The sequence below is a fragment of the Perna viridis genome, chromosome 13, assembly GCF_037379345.1.
Source record: "Perna viridis isolate PV_CMFRI_1.1 ecotype Kerala chromosome 13, ASM3737934v1, whole genome shotgun sequence".
NCBI lineage: Eukaryota > Metazoa > Mollusca > Bivalvia > Mytilida > Mytilidae > Perna > Perna viridis.
The window spans coordinates 26,925,343-26,945,647 of NC_142457.1; the positions used below are offsets into that span (position 1 = coordinate 26,925,343).

The 20,305-nt window shown below is 35.0% G+C and overlaps 1 protein-coding gene and 1 long non-coding RNA gene across 13 annotated transcripts; one reads left to right on the plus strand and one right to left on the minus strand.

Moving 5' to 3' along the window:
- Nucleotides 1-1,156: 1,156 nt before the first annotated feature.
- On the minus strand, nucleotides 1,157-9,005 carry LOC148600149 (uncharacterized). 12 transcript variants are annotated; one of them, XR_015917919.1, is made up of 5 exons: nucleotides 8,932-8,969; nucleotides 7,491-7,514; nucleotides 6,699-6,882; nucleotides 5,304-5,366; nucleotides 1,157-2,226 (listed from the first exon to the last, which is right to left on the minus strand). It is a non-coding gene; the product is annotated as an uncharacterized LOC148600149 (long non-coding RNA). The 12 variants fall into 12 exon arrangements; XR_015917926.1 differs by having other exon boundaries at nucleotides 6,699-6,824; nucleotides 8,932-8,966; XR_015917917.1 differs by having other exon boundaries at nucleotides 7,393-7,514; nucleotides 8,932-8,957.
- A 2,788-nt stretch (nucleotides 9,006-11,793) lies between these two features.
- On the plus strand, nucleotides 11,794-18,580 carry LOC148600150 (ras-related protein Rab5-like). Its single transcript, XM_088558523.1, has 6 exons — nucleotides 11,794-12,127; nucleotides 13,184-13,362; nucleotides 14,165-14,316; nucleotides 15,065-15,190; nucleotides 17,318-17,411; nucleotides 18,190-18,580. The coding sequence occupies exons 2-6, from the start codon at nucleotides 13,203-13,205 to the stop codon at nucleotides 18,285-18,287; spliced, it is 630 nt and encodes a 209-aa protein (XP_088414649.1). The 5' UTR covers nucleotides 11,794-12,127; nucleotides 13,184-13,202; the 3' UTR covers nucleotides 18,288-18,580.
- Nucleotides 18,581-20,305: the final 1,725 nt, after the last annotated feature.

A 20,305-nucleotide genomic window follows, 5' to 3' on the forward strand; every position in this document is an offset into this window, starting at 1 on the left:
AAAACAATGTTGTTATGGGCTTTGTCTGCTGGAACGACAACATATCTGTCATATATAGTAGACAATGTTTTTGATACATCGGGGTCTTTGAAAACTGATGTAGCATTGGCACTCATTGACCTACTTAAAGTTTTCAATCGTTTCGAAATTAAAGACCTCACAGCCTTTATCCACTCTGACAAATAATCAATGTCCTCGTTTGATCCATTTTCTTGCATAGTCCTCCACTGCATCCATAACAACATTAAAGTCATACATGTGTAATTCCAATTTATGGAGCGTGGTTCACGGTACTTGGGATCTTTAGAAAGGATATTACGCAGATTCTTTATCGATGATGGTTAAATCTCCCGTAACCACGTGACCGGAAGGACCATACTTGAATGGAGAGTTTTTGCAAGAACAGTCAGGTGGTTTTGCCTTAAAGTCCTCAATCTTGAGTTTCTGCAATAGCCTTTTATATTTGAAAATTTTATAATTGAAAATTATTCATCTTTCAAACTTAAAGAACAATCGGAGCTGTTCCAAGCATTAATAATGCATTACCTTAAACATGAATGAAACAACAGAACACACAGGAACATTCATATCTCAAGATTAAACACGAATTGTTCAAGTACTATTGTATCTTCAGCTCCATTTGAAAACAATAAAATGTATTCCATTGTCCAAAAATGCCCTGGTGATGCATGAGTTTTTGTATACTTACCTAAAAACACATAATTCATGACTAATAACAATAAATTCGTAAATGGCACGTGTGTTTTTCAAGAGACGCAATTAATTTGTTTTAAGGGAAAAAGCTCACAACGAATGGGCAATCGACAGTATCCGCACGGCAACAAGGGACAACTACAACATGTTACACGAAAATATAAACTGTTATCCACTTTGGGCATTTCGTATAAAGTCTTCATTGTTTATTATGGATGTTTGTCTTTTTTCTTTTGTTTTCAACTTAAGCTAAAATTCACCACAAAGATTCTAAAAAATTAACAAAATACATAAGAAATGATTAGATTGGCAGGATTTCATGCTGAGCAAAACCATAAAGATGCAATTAAAGATTGAAGTAGTAAAATGAACCTCTAACCAAAACGATTGATGATACCCTCGTCCCCCTTTTGAACTAATTGAAACATTTAAAACAATGACATGTAATAATGGTATATATATTGCATAAGTGGAAAGACTGCGATATCTAAACGATGAGTTCAAGCTGCCTCGGAAGAAACTAAAAATAACATTTCAGAGCCACAACACGAGGTCGGGCCAATCATCAAGTTTATTTGTATCTAAATGTACGAGAGTTCTTCCAATTAACCGATAAGGCTGAAGGTCTATTCTTTCAATGATCTGCGTAATATCGCGCCCTGATTTTTTTTCTTTGTGAGAAGAAAAGTTAACTAAAATTCCACGAATATTTGCTTTTCTCAAAAACAAATGGGCTCCGAGAAGTACTATATTTTCAAATCCATTGACATCAATAACCATTAGAACATTATTTGTTGAAACGTTAGGAAGAACTTCAATCAAGTTGTCCACCAAAAATGGCATTCTGGCATCAAAGTTCCAACTAGGATCGGTTTTAATTTCAGCCCAAGTGTTATCAGACAAGTCGACATAACTTCCGGAATAATTTCCATTGGTCTGATATATCCACGTGACAGGCTTGTGACTTACACCAGCTACACCTTGGACTATATTGATTTTATCTTGCAAATTTGAATATATTATTGAAGAACATAGAACTTTTAAACTTTCTTCATCTGCTTCGATGGATATAACATTTTTGCCCATCAAAGCAGACAGAATTGAAACTGCCCCAACATGAGCTCCAATGTCGATGACGTAATTGATATCTGTGTACACGTCTAAATATAACTTAGTTAAGTCGAGTATTGGAATGTCATTGAGTACGTGCGATTCGTGCAGTTTTCTTGATACAAAATCGGCCTTAAGGTCATGTGTGTATAAGTTCAAAGTCAGTGTTTTATCGACACTACCTATTGAGACATAATATGGCTTGTAGTGTCTACAACCGTCACAAATAGAAGTTCTACGCCAACCTTCACCATAAATGAGCGCTTTCGGCGAAACAGGATTAAAGTGTGAGTTTACGGAAAACACGAGCGCAAAAAACAAAAAACATCCTATCACTATCCCAATTACCCATATTTGTGTCCATAATCGTCTCCTCAATGTCATTAGTTAATAAACTTTGACCTGAAACAAAAGAATGTCAATTAATGTTTTAACGATCGAAAGAATTTAGCATTGTAGTCCTTTTTCATATTCCCGACGCTGACTTCGTTTTTTTTTTAAGATTTTAAGCAAAGGGAAGTAACTTTCTATGTTTTTTTTTTAATTCGACAGACACGTTTACTGTCAAATTGGAGCAATGGTCAGAAGTAGACATCAAATAAAAATACTCAATTTATCAGAGCCGCGGTATTCAGTACTTCCATACTTTCAAATACCATTCAGATACTTACCGTAGTGAAAATGGTTAAAAAGTTTCCAAGAAAAATCTTTACTGTTTTCCCTTTCCCAAAATCAGACCGCCAATAATGTCGTGTGCCAGTGGGTTACGTCCCATTGCAAAAAAAACTTGCTAAAATGGCTTGCATGGCCGACCGGTGGATAACAAAGCGATATGAAAACCATAAAGTACAGCTTACCATGCAGGAAATCTTACAACAAAAAGGAATTAAAAAGCGGACCCCATGGCTAGCATGTACCATAATGAAAACCGGGAGTCAACTCAGGTGATCAGGAATGCAACTTGAATTCTTGAAATGACGACTTAAGTAGTACTCCAGCTAAGAATCATGCAAAACGTTATTTATGATTAGAAAGTCTACATATTTTCATTTTTTATATATTGTTTTAATGTAATAATGAACATAAATTAATATATTGTTTTCATATAATCCCTGTTCATAGGAGATACAAATTATAAAGACAGCACTATAGAATTGATAATTAAGGGAAATAACTCTGTAAATGACACTGAAACACAACAGAAACTATTGAATTTTCAATTATCTACTAAGAACAGACAGGTTGGAATGAATGATTATACATTTCATCATATAGACCTACACAACAACTTTTTAACACAAATAAAAATGTGTAGCCTTTTTGGGAGTATATCACATATTACAAAATTTGCACATATTACGGAATTTGCAGCCCCGTGCAGGTCCGGGTGTTAAAAGATTAGGCCTGCAGCAGTGCTAAGCTTGTCGTAAAAGGCGACTAAATAGTGCTCAGAACCCTAACCGAGGGCTAGGGCGCTCTGCCCACAGAGCAACTGGGATGTGTGTCTCAGGTGGTAGAATGGGGTACCCCTGGCGTGTTACATGCTGGGGTTGTCTGGCTATAATACGGAAAACCTGACCGCAAACCATAGTGGTGCACCGTATTGGAAAAATGCCACGTTCCTCGCACGTTAAAGAACCCTACTGTGGTATTCTCCCGGAGTAGGAACCATAGGGCTCCGCCACAGGAGGCTAAATTGCCCGACCCTACCCACCTCTCCTTATTTCCAGTGGCAATCAAAATTTGTCGACCCCATTGTCTTTGTGTCCCATCCCTTTTTCATTTCATCATCATTTCATGTTCATTTTATCATCAATTTCATGTTCACCGTCTGAATATAGCTGAAATATTGCTGCTCGGACGTTAAACCCCAACAAACAAACAAACAAACAGAATTTGCATGATTCTTACAATGACTGCATGTTTAGTTTTTTGCGTAAATCGAAAAAAATAGTCGCAACTATACTAGTAACGCCTATATGAGAAAGCCAAACTTCGGGGGTTGTGATCACGTTAAAGTACTTGACGGAGGTAGACCTAGGGTAAGGGACGAAACTCTTGAAATCAGTGATTTGTTTGTATCATATTCAATTACACCAGAGAATGTCAAGCTTTCATTTGAAACAGAATGAAATCAGTCAAAGTTGCTTTGATGCTTACATGAGATTGCTGTAAAATGCTAAATACAAACGTTATAATGATTTATGACAGTTGTGTCCCTTTTCCTAGGTCTACCTCCTGAAGTTTAACCCCGCCGCATTTTTTGTGCCTGTCCCAAGTCCGGAATTTCTGGACTCTGTATGTCTTGTTTCATTTTCACTTTCAGTTTGAGTAGAGACAACTATTACGCTGTACCTGTGTATAATGTTGTTCCGAGGCCAGCCAGTCTGTCCAGTGGTGTGAGGGTATCCTCGTCGTTCATTGAAGACTCATGGATGGCCTTGAACTGACATTTTTCATTCCGGTTTGCTTGTTTTCTACTTGATATTCACCATATCCATTCTCCTTATATGTTCTGGAATTTTACAACCACAAGAGCATTTGCTTTCTTTATCTACATATTCAGCTGTCGGTTACAGACAATATTTATTAGAATTTTGAACCAAGAAGCAACCGATACATATTATTTACACGGACATTCCGACATAATAGTACATCTTTTACCCGACCTTTTCTAGCCCAGTCATTGCAGGACAAACGGTTAAAAACGAGAATAGAAACTTTCATGGTTCAGTGGTCGTAAGAATATTCGTGGGGTGCAAATTTTCGTAATTTTCGTGAGCCATGCTGTTAAACCACGAATTTTAATATTTATCTTCTGTTTCCTACAATATTAAACCACAATGATACATAAAAGTGTTTTTATGCAAGATATACCGAAATAGGGACCTCCGTGGTATATGAGTGGAAGTCATTTATACCTAAAAACAAGCGTTGTTATTAGCATCATCTATGTGTGCTTGGTGATAAATTCCACCAGCACAAACATATCAAAAAGTATAGGTTTCTCTACTGATACACTCGAACCAGTTTTCATCAATTTGGAATCATTTTTTCAAAGAAATAGCAGTGCAAATCTATGATTTACAAACCGTGAGTTACTAAATAACGCAAGCTCCGAATAGAGTGACGTTCCGAAGTCACTCTAGTTAATACATCTGCCGCTTCGTGGAGTTTTGAAATATATACTGAATCCGGACAAGGCACATATAAAACACATGTGAAAAATATCAAAATTCAGGGCGGGAGAATGGAGAGTAAAATTCAATTGATAATTAAAAGGGGGGCTTTATCAGCACATTCAACACAGGTTTCTGAAAAGGTATTTGTAAGGTTCTTTGTCAATATGTACAAGTCGTTATACAATGTCAATACACAGTAATTTTTCAGTTTATTGCCATATTGTATTAACCTAAAACCCTACAAATAATTTTAGACCTGTTAGATAATTCGTGCTTAAGAAAAAAATCTTTACTAACCTTATACTGAGAGACTATATTCCAAAACCTTTGATAGGTGAGGGTTGTGACTGTGTATCTAATCTACAAGATAAGACACAAAATACCATAACCTATGCTTAGCGAGGCTGGGGTTAAGGTGTTAACAATTATTTATTGTCATTTCGCCAACTAGGGGAAGTAATTCGTGTACACTGCGCACATCGAAAATCGATCATATCAGAAAATCCATGTAAATCTCCACATCTATATTCTATTTCCGTCCTTCTTGTCTATTTCCCTAAACATCAAACATTCACATGACTCGAGAATTTGATTTGGAAGGATTACATGCTTCAGTATCAAAGTTGATCTTAAAAACCGGAAGTGACCTTTTGCATGCTGGAATAAAAGGTATGAGTGGAGAGGAATCGTGGATATGAAGCAGTGCTGTAATATTAATGTGCATTTAGCAAATTATTGTAGGAAAGCGTCGATTAGAGAATAAGAATAAAGACTAATCTAATACTATGCGTACATTTCATTGCCAAATATGTCAAAAATGAACTGTATCGTGCCATTACATTACTACGGCTACAATAATCTAATGTTCAATTAATTATATCTCGGTGTAAAATTTTGTATAAAGATTTGTCAAATGGTTGTATCTGCATGGGTGTTACTAGTCTATCTATCGACTTTAAAATTTAATTAGCAGTTAAAACATAAAACTTCTCACAAATAGTAAAGAATTTAACAAAAGACGTTAATATAGAGATGATACATATAACGTTAGGAATGCGTTTGAATGTCTAAAGTCGTAAAGTCGTTCAGAATGGTATTTGTGCTTTGACTCGTTCAAAACATCAACTCTTTCTATAACAGATGTGTTGGGATAAAACAAATTTGCACCATCGTCGATCGAATAATAGTATTCAAAATTGTGGATTAATTTTGTTTTTATGTGAGTTTATAAAGTTTTTTTCTTCTATTTTCTTTCTGTGAGGTTTCTTGCTCTTATATTTAACACTAAGTGTCCTGCAGTATTTACAGCAGGTACAGTGGCGAATTTTTTGGATATTCAGAGGGTTGGATCACCTTTTTGGTTAATTGTGTGCGATTTGTGGGTAAAAAAAGAGCAACAATTTGTAACCTATTTTCTGGAACTCCCTCGGGATCCGTCACAGAAACTATTCATACAGATACAGGATCGAACCGAGGCGTTGCCTCCATCCCCTATCTGAGATAAAGTGGTTGGATAAATTTTTTAAAAGATGCCTTGCCACACAGTCTTAAGTCGTGCCAGCAGTCGCGCCGTCTACCCTCCGTCCGAAACCCTGAATCCGCCTCATGTGTATATACAATTCAAGATCATTTATAGTTATTTCTACATGTATTTTTTGTCGTAATTTCATCAAAAATGTTTATGAGACTTACCGTGAAAGATTCCCATGTGTTAGATAAGATAATTCAAAGTTTGCTGTACATGTAACTTCACATTATTTATGGAGATATGATAATGTGTAAATAAGGTCCATTTGAGGCTTTCCCAGCTGTCACTGCCTGGTGTGTGAAAATTGATAGTGTTATTTTCACTCTTGAAATTACTCACTACAATAACCTAACAATACAATGCATGTATACATTAAAAAGACATTTCGTATTGCAGAAAATCATAGCAAACTTCTGTGACAACTTGATTTCAACACACAAAACAAACATGTACAATAATATGACTTTTTTCGCACGTTTGAGAAAAAGAACACATTTGCCAAAAAATTAGCATGTGTGATCCCTTAAATGTTTTTGTTCTATGATATTACGTTTTTTTTCTACTAACTTCTATGTGTCTAAGTTTTTGAAATGCTAAAATGATTAAAATACTTCTAGTCATTGAAGATGATTATACTGTTACTTCATAGATTAATGCGATTTGTTTTTATTCTTTAAAAAAATGCGACTGAACTAATATCGCAGTAGTTAAACCCCGCAATATGAAACTGAAATTTACTGATGTTGGATCTTTTCTCAAGTCGTATTTATTAAAATAACATTTTTTACCAAAACGAAAAAAAAAAAAATTCTGCGTGCAATAATTTCTTAATTTACTGTAATTCAAAGTAATTCTAACCTGTTTCATTGACTTTAACGTACTTATTACAATATTTACGCGTATAACATGCCCAAAAATAAATTTCACGATTGGCATACTGTAGGCAGTTGACATACCTGGTGATGGAAAAATGTACAGATCTGTCAAAATCAAAAGATGACGTTAAATTTGCCTTTGGTACTAGTGATGTTTCTACGTGCAAATATTTGAAAGATCAGATTAATGTACGAAAAGGGGCATAATAAAACAAGCGTTTGATGGAGAATGAAAACTACGAATTAATTCCTGAAATTTACAAAATGGGGGGGGGGCCAACCCGGGGCCCCGAATATTTCTTCAAGATATGTAGCTTGATTGATAAGCCCAAAGCAATGTTTTATATAATACCGGACGGGTCTAAGATATCAAGAGGGGACAAAAACATTAATTGACTCAGTTAAAACCATTTTTGTATTATTTTTTTAGATGAAGGTGCATTAAATTAACATTTTTTTACGTGGGGACTCTTCACTCTGAACTCGCTTCTGTTCTACTGTAATACAGCGTTAAAAGAAAATAATCACATTCTATTGGCACATTTGCATCTATATTTTAGATGTAAGGTGGTTTAGGGCAAAACCAGATTTAACAAGTACTATCTTTAAAAAAAGATACCCGACGCAGTAAAATTTTCTTCTTTTTATTTCTAAGTTTCTACATTTCTTTCAAGAAAATAACACATGGCACGCAATTACAAATTTTCGATTAACCCGAATAATCCAGTCGTTATATTACGTTCCTTCCAATCATTCCATCCTCGAGAGGGAAGTGAAACGGAAACGGAGAGGGACTGGATTATTCGGGTTAATTCTCGATACATTGTTTTCGAACGCCACTAAGTGATCAGTATTTGGCCAATCGGGGAACAGAATTGCGATCAGGTGACTTTGGCTTTATGCATAGCTTTCCAGGATTTTTTTTCTGTATCGATCCTTGCTTTGTCGTATATAGATAAAAAATAAAATCAGTTGGAACATCACTCGGCCTTTCCCCGGAAAAGTCCGAGTAATGTTCCGAATGGAGGCAAACTAAGAGATGTCCCCTAGTGCTCTTTCGCCTCTACCGTTCGTCCTTTGGTGTGCGTGCTGTTTTTTTTTTTTTTTTTTTTTTTTTTTTTTTGTATTTAAAGTATATTGTACCAATTCCCCATTTGTTTTGGTTGACTTCTATGTGATACACCAAAAGCATAAAGTGGTGCGATATATTTGATATTATTGCAAAAAATGCGAGTTTGATATACTAGTAATCGTATTGCTTATTTAATCATATTTAGGCATCGTAAAGATTGATCACTACACAACGAGCTAAATCTACAATCTTAACATAACATAAAATTATAACAATAAAGTTGAGCACTTACAAAATTTCAGTGATTATATATCCACTTTCTCTGTACATTGTAAGCCGATCATATATACATGTACCATCACGAATAAATTCAAATTTGCTTTAATTCCTTAGATGTAGTTAGAAAACATTTAGGGGAAAATATAAATCATAGATTGGTTTTAATCTTACCCTTAAATCGAGCCTCTTGACTATAAACACAGTTTTACTTGTAAACTGACACACAGTTTTAAAAAATATGTTTTTGTCAAGTATTACATCTATATACATATATATATATACACTTTATTTATACAGTATGTTCCTGGTTCATATTTTTTGTATCTACGCTTAATGTTCCTGATTCTCCAGGTCGGGACTTCCTGGCAACTATATGGGCATAAGAGTTTTCGGGGCCCGTGTTGATTTTAAAATCTCAAATAGAAATTTTTCTCAAATTTTTAATTTCAAGTGAGCTGACCAAAATTTAAGTTAGGAAAGCACTGGGAGAGATCCTCGATTAGAGATTTTACGAAACATGGTGCAGAGCAGTTATAAATCCAAACAAACAGTTTACCAAGTACTATAAGGATCTCGAAGGCTCGAATTGATTAAGGAGGGGATCCCGATCCAGGGGATTGCAAAACAATGGGAGCTAGGCTTCTATTTGCTCATTTTTTCCCAATTTTGCACGAAATAGTCATAACCTTCCAACAAAAAGAAGAAGGTACGACCCACTTCACCTCCCCTCCCCTTGATCCGCCACTGATGTAAAAAAAATCTATAAGTTACGTACACTGAAAATCTACGGACTACTTGTTAAATTGATGACAATGTCTTGTTGCTATATATATTTTCCTGCAACGTAACATATTGATCTAAATTATCTGCTAAATGGCCTTGAATATATATCAGTCGGACAGTGCATGTGCAATGTCTAGGACAGGTTAAAATGAATTTGGAAATATCTTGTTAGATAACTTGTCTTCTCGGGCCGATTTTTATACCCCCACTTTGCAAGTGGAGTATATAGTGATAGGGGTGTCGGTTCGTCCTTCCGTGTGTTCCTCCTTCCTTTCATTACACAGAGTAGCATCTTTTATCCGTTACTCCTCCCACACCACTGAATGGAATTGAATGAAACTTTCGTTGTTTCACATAATCTTTATTAAATATGTTATATAAAAATTTGAATTTAAAAATTTAAATGTTATTAAAATAATTTTAGGGTTTCTCATGCTAAATCATGTCATTTGTTAATGTAAGGACCTGGGGACCTTTCTTTTATCCGTTACTCCTCTTATGCCACTGAATGGAATTGAATGCAACTTTCACAGAATATTTATTACATATTCTCATTGTGGACCTCCTATAATATTTAGTATTTGATCTGAATCTATATCGGGGTCTCACATAGCAAAACATAGACTTTGTCATTTGATAATATTGGGGCAAAAGGGGGAGCATCTCTTATCAATCACTCTTCCTGTACAACTGAATGTGATTGAATGAAATTTTCACAGAACCTTTATTACATGTTCTCATTGAGCACCTCCTATAGTAGGTTTTGATCTCAATCAACCTAACTACACCAAACACTTTTTGGACTGTAGAATTTGTTTAATTTAGACAGGTTGTGGGTTTAAGGGTTAAGTTTAAACAGGTTTTGGGTCCAAGAATTCAATTTTGACAAGTTCTGGGATTAAGGGTCAGTTTAGACAGGTTTAGGGATTAAAGTCAGATTAGACAGGTTCTGGGATTTAGGAGTCAGTTTGGACAGGTTTTGGGATTAAGTGTAAGTGTAGACAGGTTTTGTTAGACGTAGCGACACAAGACTTCGTCATTTGTGAATATGGGGATCAACTCCTATCCGTTACTCCTCCTATACCACTGAATGGAACTGTATGTAACTATCACAGAATCTTTATTACATAAAACATTCCCATTGTGCAACTCCTATTTTGGAAATGGAGGTTGAAAGATGCATGTTATCAATTGGGTGATTGGGGCAATTGCTCACAGTTCTCTATTTTAAAGGAGATAGACCTAGGGTAAGGGACATAACTCATGAAGTCAGTGATATGTATCTATCATATTAAATTTCACCAAAGGCTATCGAGTTTAAAGCCATCATATTTTAAACAGAATGAAATTAATCTAGGTTGCTTTGTGTTCCGAGTTAAAAAATGAGACACAAGGGTTCCATTGATTTTTCGTTCATTTCAAAAAGTATAGGATAAACTTTGATTTTAATTGTTAAAAAGAGAAATTAATATTCGGATCCTCGAAATATTGCCACCCGCCCAAGAATATTTTAATCTAAAATAGGAGAAAAAGGACGTAAAATTCAATGTAGAGTTTAAAGCCATCAAATATTAGGACGATTCAGATGCAAATTTGTCTCATTTAAGAGAAAATCAAACGCACCAGCAACGAGTTATACAGATTTCAGATGCATAAACTTATTAGATACAAAGAAAAAGACACAAGTTTAAAAAGGTTAGATCAAATGTATATTGATTTTAAAATGTTCGAACCAACCATTTTTAAATCAAATCACATTTGATCTTAGTATTTACACCAAACAAGAAAGACTCTTTACATGCATATTTTGTATCTACCATTTGTTGTACAACCATATTACCTTCCCTTTAAGATCGAATTTATAATCCTTTTTTTTTTTTGGGGGGGGGGGTAAAATTCGATTTCGATTTATTATTTACCGCTCAAATATTTTTTTGTAAACGGACCAACAGTTCATGCGATTAAAAACTGTTCAAGGCCCTAAGGGTTACTCGTGTACTGTAGGTTAGTCTTCTTGTTACTTCTTTCAATTTCTTGAATTTGCACATTTGTACAACCCCACCCCCACTTTACTTTGCATCCTTTGCATCAAGGTCTTTAACCATTACTTTCGATTTGTATCGTTTATATAACAATGGTTACCCCCATTTTTACATTTAAATGGTGTAACTTCAAACAGCAATCCTTCAAACCAATATTCACGTTTGTCAATATGTTTATATCAATGTCACAATTGTCATGTGTGAGATGGTCCCCGCCATTAAGTACTCGTCCATCGTTTATTACGGAAGTTGGTAACTTTTAGTCAGTTTGCACTGTCAGTTTTCACTTTCCTTGTAGTTGGACAGCGTTAGTGTATATTTATTTCTTAAACGTGCTTTTCCTGTCTTTTTTTCAAGATTTGTCTTGCAGCACGACATCTATGAACTCGTGATATTTGAACTCTCACTCTGTCAAAGTGGGCGTATAAGAAAAGTTTTTGACGGACGATACAAACAATTCCGTAAATTATTCATTGATTTGCGACGTATATACACAACTATGCATTAGTTTGGAATATCAATGTCATCTTACATAAAACAAGGTAAGAAATAAAGATTGTCAAAACTATGTGAAGTTCAGTTCGAAGTACAAAAAGGGGGAGGCATTGTTTTGAAGTCGATCAAGTGGTAGCGGAAGGAAGCATGCATATGGAAGTTGCTACGTACATTTACTTCACAGAAGCGGGAAATATAAACAGAACAAATCATTTTATTTCAGGCTCTTTTTAAAGATATCTGCATCACAAGATCCTGAATCAAATTCCTAAAATAGACTTTAAATTAATACTGCCTGGAAGCGGTTACCGAATTTCTATGAATGATTTAAATCTATTTAAAACCGTGAACAAATGAACGTTAAACATTACTTGTAAATGTCACGGTTAAGTTAGATTATGCATGATATTTTTCGGTAAGAAAAAGAAGGAAATCCGGGTCTCTTTTTAGAGTTCCTCTCTTGTATTATGTTTCCGTAATTAGACAAAGATGGCCTTTGGGGCAATATACACACTACAAGTATAAAATTAACTGTCATTTTAAACCATGTGATAAAAAACATTTAATATAAGATATTTATTCTATGTGACACATACAATAGCCTAAAGACACTGAAATCATTTTTGTTACAAGACATAATTCCTCTGTGAACCAGGAACGTGTATGAAGAATCCCTTCACTTGACCTAATTAATTCGAATTCACTTGTTTAGAAAACTAAGGGGCCTTCTTATGCAGAGAAATACGTCGGTATGGTAAGTTTTTGTTCCGGTTAATATTTCAGACACCACTGAGATCTGCATGTCTTTATAATCGCTTTGAGTTCAGGAAAAGGGAATGGCCGTCTAATTTCCCCATCTGTCACTCCCCCATATATCACTTACAAAGTCATACTATACATAACACATAACATACACGCTTAATGTGCACTCTTGCAATTTGTGTGAAGATATTGGTTCAGTTACAGGCGCGGACCCAAGGCTGTTAGAGAGGAACCGGAAAGGGGTATATTTGCTCCCTTTTTGTCCAATGAATCCCATCTACGGTTGCTTTTTTTAAACTGTTTCTGCCATGCTCATATAAACATACTTTATTTTATTTCAGATCTCCATGGTAACACGTAATGAGTCAACGTTCTCAGACAAAACAGATGTCATCCGGTGGAAATAAATCGAAACAAATCAAACTGGTCTTGTTGGGGGAGTCCGGGGTTGGAAAATCAAGCATAGCCCTAAGATATGTACGAGGAGAATTTAATGAAAATGGAGAAGCTACAATCGGAGGTACGATATTTCAAAAAGAAAAGCGTTAAATATAACGTACAGGGCCGGATCAAGAAAAATAAGTAAAGTAAAATCAATTCAAATCAAAGTCGTTAATCGTCAGATATTCTATGCAAATAATTCGGCTTGCTTTCAACATCCAGGCGAATTCAATGCTCCACTAAACTTAACCCCCAATCAATCAGTGATTTCCTCATTTTCACCGTATATATGTATGGACATGGTTCAGAATTTTAAAAAATCACAAATTTCATTGAGCTTAAACTTGAAGATTTAATTTCGGTAATTTAAGGAAAACTATGAAAGGATGATGAGTGATAATATACATTCATGTTCTTTTCTATTTCACATATTTTGACATCGTTCATTGGTACATTACAAGCAAAATAAGTGTATTCCTTTTTCGAAAATACACTTGACATTGTGTAACGCTACAGTTCGTCCATCAGCTTAGATCGGCAAACTTCGAGTGATTCCGAAATGGTTCGAATTCAAGCGATGTTGCCATTTGCTCTAAAACGCCAGGAGATGGTACGCCTACCACGGGGGCTTGCTCCCACTATCAAATATGCAACCCGACTAGTATATTATAAAACAGAAATATACTAGTCGAGCTGCATATAAGATAGTGGAAGCAAGCAAGCCCCCACATCTTGCCGGGGAAACAATAAAAGTTGCCAAGAATAACGAAATTTAGAGAATGGAGCACGAATTTGTTATTTGTTCTAATTGAGCCCATGGGTCGTAAAACCTTTTATTGTAATTTGTCTTTTATCATCTTATCCTTTTTTTCTAAATTCAGCTGCTTTCTTGACGAAGACCGTCAACGTCAGAGGACAAAGTGTCAAATTTGATATCTGGGACACAGCCGGTCAAGAACGCTACCACAGCTTAGCTCCAATGTATTACAGAGGGGCACCAGCAGCTATTGTAGTCTATGACGTCACAAGCGTAGTAAGAATTCCATATAAAAGTGCATGATTTCACGGACTAAAATTATGCCACTTATGCAAATTAGTAAATACGCTTGGCGAATTTGTAGTTTTGTTCTCTTGACCTGTTTTTTTTTATACGGTTTAGCAGAGTCATAAGCTTTCGGTGTAATACGTAATTTATATATGGAAGCAGTTTTTGGTCTGCGGATGATATTGTAATTGGACAAAACCATTCCGATGAAACTTTTAATATATGATGCAAAAATATTCGAACTCCGAGTATTCATTTAAAGATTAAATCAGTTTCAAAGTAATTTAACTTTATAAAACTGGTTTTGATGAAGATATGATACTAGACCCATCATAATTTTATATAGACAGCACTGTACATTTTAAAGCAATTTGAGCTAATTTCATCACAGAACTGCTTGATTTTACATAGACTCGGCCCGTAGGTCCACTGCTAATTTCTTTCACCGAGTAAGATCCCCACTCCGTATAACTGGTTGCCGACCGGGATTTCACTATACACATTTATATTTTAACCATTTAGGTTACTAGTATACTTTTCTCAGGTTAACTTCCTGTCAGACTGAATCAGGCTCTCAGTGCTTCTAAGGTCAAATGTTAAATCTAGTATGAGGACTTCATCCTCTATCTTATTCCTCTACATATTCTCTATGACTGAATTTAGTAGTGCCACTCATTTTTTCCCTTGTAAAAATAAAAATTCTTAGTGCTACGTATCTCTTTTTTCTATATTTTAGTCATCATTTGCTAGAGCACAGGCCTGGGTGAAAGAGCTTCTTCAACAGGCGAACGCACAGATGGTCATATGCTTGGCAGGCAACAAAGCAGATATGGCATCAGAAAATAGGGCAGTTCAGAAAGAGGTTAGTGATATAAAAAAATAAATACGAAAAGAACAAGAGGGGTCATACAACTAAACAATTGTCACAAAAGAGCAGTCATATCGAAGTGTATGGGTAAATTATATAATTTTACATATAAAGCAATATGTTGTACTTTGATGTGTGTAATTATTATCACGGTCAGTTCGTCTGTCTGTTAATCCGTACACCCTTTAATCATGGGAAGGGCGGACAACGCTGTTTTCAGATGTTATATAAAGAATACAAGGAAGATTTTTTTACTGTGTGAATGATAGTGTATACGTTTTCCCATGCTTCATTCAAACAAACTGCCGAATGAAAGCCAAGAGCATTTTACACACGCACAGGTAGTCAGTTTTACTAATATTTTGCCATTTCCATAATTTTTGTATGGATTTGTACATAAATGAAGATTTTAGTTTGATTTTTATCTTTTCCCGAAATGTTGAAACTATTTTGCTACATTTGCAGTAACATAAGGAATTCAGTGGGCACTTTTCCTGTTTTTGTTTTGTTTTTGTTTTTGTGGGTTTTTTCGTTGTTTTTAGGGAAAGTGGGGTCCAATTTGTGGATTTTTTTGTATTATTTTTTGTTTTGTTTTTGTTTTTGTATATTTTAAATAAAGTGAAACCTGTCAAATCAAAGCCTATTTTTACTAAGTAAAAAATAGCAGTCTTTCTAAAAATCAGGCAGAAGGTGATTCATACTTGTCAAAAACCCACCGAATTCAGATTTTTTTCGTGTTCAGAAACAGTTACTGATCACATAACCAGTCTTAGTTTTTCATTTAGTTGTTGCGCTTTTGTGATAAAAATTATTCAGATTGTACATGAAATTTGAAATTTGCAAGAGTTATCGTTCTTGATTTGGTTCCATTGGGTTAATTTTAGTGGGAGACGAATGTATGAATATCTAAAAAGTGCAGATTTTAATGCACAAATAATTGTTGTCATGTGATAGTCTGGCATAGGTAGACTGAAAAGCATCGTTTGTTTGGTGGGTTTTTCTTTACCATTGGCAGTGTCTGAATTTTCTGTGGACTGGTATATAAACAGGTTCAGAACTATTGAGACTTGTATGTACAGTGACATTGGAAGACTTAGGTTTCTGGTATACAAAGGAATCAGTTTACAAAGATATCACTGTAGTTGTTTTTTTTCTATTTCTTCAGCATATGAATGCAAATACAGGAAACTTCAAACTCTTTAAGAATATTTTACTTTCTTCTTTCGAGTTGAAAATATTTCTTGTAATATTTGAGAGACCGATATACATTTGTATCTCATGCTTCGTAAGAGTAGCTATTTTTTAATGCATTTGCATTTGAAACATACAAACAATTTTCTGACAACCCACCAAACAGCAATTTAAGGATAAATTACCCCTGGACAATATACAAACCTTGATAACCAAAGGTCATAGAAACAGATGAACATGTAAGCCTTATATCTTCATCAAATCCATTAAAAATAATATAAATTAAGTACAATACATGTACATGTGCCTCACAATTGTTTGTATGATATATAATAATAATAATAATAATAATAATAATATTGACTATATTGATTGGTGGATCCAAGGGGGCGGGGCCCCTTATTAACTTGAACATTTATGTGTGTGTATGCAGCATGAAATAGTGTTTAACAAAAAAAATGTTTGCCCATCCCCCTCTCCTTTGGGGATTCTCTAATCCGCCACTGATTGTGTATTTTCTTATAAAAGTACCCATGAAAAGCTTTACGGAAATAAACAAACATGCCATTGAATAATTTACTTTTAAGGCGCAGCCAATTTTCTTCTCGGAGAGTGCCTGTGTGGTAGGGCGCTGTGATTTTTGCTGCATTCAAAAAAAGTCCGCTAAAGCTGGACAAAGCATGGTCAAATTCTTTATTTGATAATCTACATTTTTTAGTAATAGGGAAAATATTGAATCTGTATCTGTTTCTATAACAGTCATTTTTTCTTCCTTTGAGGGATAAAATTAGGATTCTTTAGATACGTCAATGAAAAGCTTCAGCGGTCGAAGGGAGATAACTATTTTTTAACACTTTTTTTAAATGATTTTATTTGTCTTGCAGAACTATTTTTTAACACTTTTTTTAAATGATTTTATTTGTCTTGCAGGAAGCTAAGGAGATGGCGGACGAAAATGGGTTGTTATTTACTGAAACCTCAGCTAAGACAGGACTAAGTATAGAGGAGATGTTTATAAATATAGGTAAAAAGAAATAGACACTATCGTTTTACGATGAATAATTACTGAACATTACATGTCAAAATCTTATTTAAGATGCAGACTATACAGTGTGCACCATGTGGTTGAGGTTATTTCGTCCGAAAACATATAACAGTCATTCCTTAAATAGCAAAACCCGCAGAATAAATTATCTTCTTATGGTGTCCTCTGGCTTTGAATCGTGGTAAAACGCCGAACGTTTTTTTTTGTTTTTTTTTTTTCGATTCGTGCAAATTCGTATATCGTTTGTTAGTCTAATATATACTGTTATTGTCTTTATACTGCAATCCTTAGCATTTTTTCGACACAGTCGCTATAGTTTCGCTTTTTACCCTTTGACCTTTAAGAAACTATTCCATGGAAACGCAAATCACCGGATCGCAATTCCGTTTCCCGATTGGGCAAATACTGATAACTTAGTGGCGTTCGAAAAAGCTGTATCGAAAATTGAAATTGCTTGCCATGTGTTATTTCCTGAATAAAATGTAGAGAATTATAAGTTAAAAGAAAAATTTTACTGCGTCGTTTATTTTTGTTTCAAAGATAGTACTTGATTTAAATGAAATTTAACTTTAAACGACATTTGTTAAATACATTTCTTCCCTACTTGTGACCCCCGTAGTAACAGTACCATAAACTGGTAGTTCGTGCAAGGGTAAGAAATGTCAATAAATATACTGCCAATGCATTTTGGTTGCTAAAATAAAACGATTGCAGTATAAAAGACAGGAAATATCACACATTCTCTTTTACTTTCCAGCTTCAAAAATAGTAGCTACAATGATGCCCCCTGGTGATCCTGAAGAAAACGTTCGTTTAGACGAAACCCGCCGGAAGTCTGGGTCGTGCTGTAATTAGAACATTCCAAACTACATTTTGTATGTGCTGTACCAGACATTATTTTTAATGTATTTATTATTCATGGCCCCTGCTTGCTATAATCCTAACATTAATGGAATGTTGTTTTAAAGAGCCTTTATAGGATTCCAATGTAACTCCATACATTGTTTTTATTTCATAATTGTTATAAAATATATGCTATGCATTGGTTGTCCTTTTAATGCCAGTTTATGATAACTTAATTGTGATTGAACAGACATGAAAATATACCATATATATTTCATATTATTTTTAATTAAAACTAAAATTTATTTTTGTGTTTTTATGAATCTGTGGACAAATCTGTATGTAGTGCCCAATGCTTGAGGTCCATTAACACACAGGGAAACACAAAGAAAAATCACAAACATACTTATTGCCAGGTCTTTCCCCAATATGGGGCTAGGGTAACTATTAAAAAGGCAGGGTCAAAGGTTACGGACATTAAGGACAAGCAATCGTTCAGAACTAAAATGTACTTGAAAAAATTCATGCAATTATGGATTAAAGTTGATCCTGGTCAGCCCTTAATTGCTGGTCCAGAATACAATTCTGTCAAAATGCTTAGAGTTGAAAAAAATAGACAAAACGTCTGCAGACTGCATCATGATGTTTTGGTAAAATGCTTCAGTCCTTCCTCACCTAGCTGAAGCGTCAAAATAATTCGGGTTTCTGTCTGAATTGAGCCGACTTTGTGCGCATGAAAATGATACTATTATCTGCCTAAAGTTAACTGTAGGCAGTGTACAACAAAACAAGGTAAATTATGGAATAGTAACGATGTACATAGGGAAATGTTTTTGAGACAACCACAGCAACAGTAATATACACCTGAAAAAGCATTCTGTGGAGCCGTATGACCGGCGCGAATCGGTAAGCTTTTATCGGTGTCCAGTGAGACATCCTCTGGACATGGCACGAGTAACTGTTCTTAAATGCATACTACTAAATGTCTGTTTCCTTAAGTTTGTGTTGTAAGGAGAATAGGTATGGTGAGTATGTCAAAGAAGCAACATGCCCACCGGGAATAAAAATGTCAGCTCAAGGTCACCCATTGGTCTTCAATGAACAAGGAAACCCTCACACCACTGGGCAGGCTGCAGCTGGTCCCAAAACATCATTATACACAGGTAAAGCGAAGTAGTTGCCTCTATATACTACAATAACATAGAGAGAAGGTGAAAACGAAACTTTGTAGTTGCTTATTTTTTTCTTTGTATTCCGTTTATTGTTCTTGTTTTAGTTTTCTTTGTATACTTTCAGTTACCTTTTATTAGTTTGTTCAATATTTCGAAAGTTTTGAATCGCTTCTATTGTGTTCTTATTTTTGATTTTTATTTTAAAAACTGGTAAAAAAAAAACTGTGCAAATGCTTACTTTAGTGATACCGCACTCCTCCAATTGACAAAATGCACCTTTTGACATCTAACTTGATTACGATCAAAGTACGGAATAGGGGTGCACAATGGGAATATGTAATAAAGATTCAGTAAAATTTTTAGTAAGTTCCATTTTGTGGTGTAGGAGGAGTAACAGATAAAGATGGTAACCCCCGGCATCTGCGGAACGGAAAGAAGTACGTATACGAACAGTAGAAAAGGCGGACACTCCTTTCACTATACATGCATATACTTCCAAATGGAGAGTATAAAGAGAAACCTTCATTTCTAGTTGCTATTTTTTTATGAACGTTAGATCTGTGTCTTGCAATCTGGTGCTGTAGGACTGAGGAGCGCTTGTACATACGCATTAACCTTTATACACATGTATCATATCTGGCAGTCAAAATACGACGAGGAATTTAAGTGTCCTTCACGTGTATAAGACTGCATTCTAGGAAAAGACTGTGGTCAAATGCATTTGTTATGTTAAGTGGGAAGGATGGTAAACTTTCAACACACAAGACATGGGTCACGTCTTTTGTAGCATATTTTACTTGTTAACAACACAAAAGTACGTGACCTCTTGAAAAATTGATGATTAGCTGTTTTGGCTTT

Coding starts and splice junctions, on each gene's coding strand:
- LOC148600150 (XM_088558523.1), top strand. CDS start 13,203: ATGAGTCAACGTTCTCAGACAAAACAGATGTCATCCGGTGGAAATAAA. Junction 15,191..17,317: donor ATAGGGCAGTTCAGAAAGAG/GTTAGTGATATA, acceptor TTTGTCTTGCAG/GAAGCTAAGGAGATGGCGGA. Junction 17,412..18,189: donor GGAGATGTTTATAAATATAG/GTAAAAAGAAAT, acceptor TTTACTTTCCAG/CTTCAAAAATAGTAGCTACA.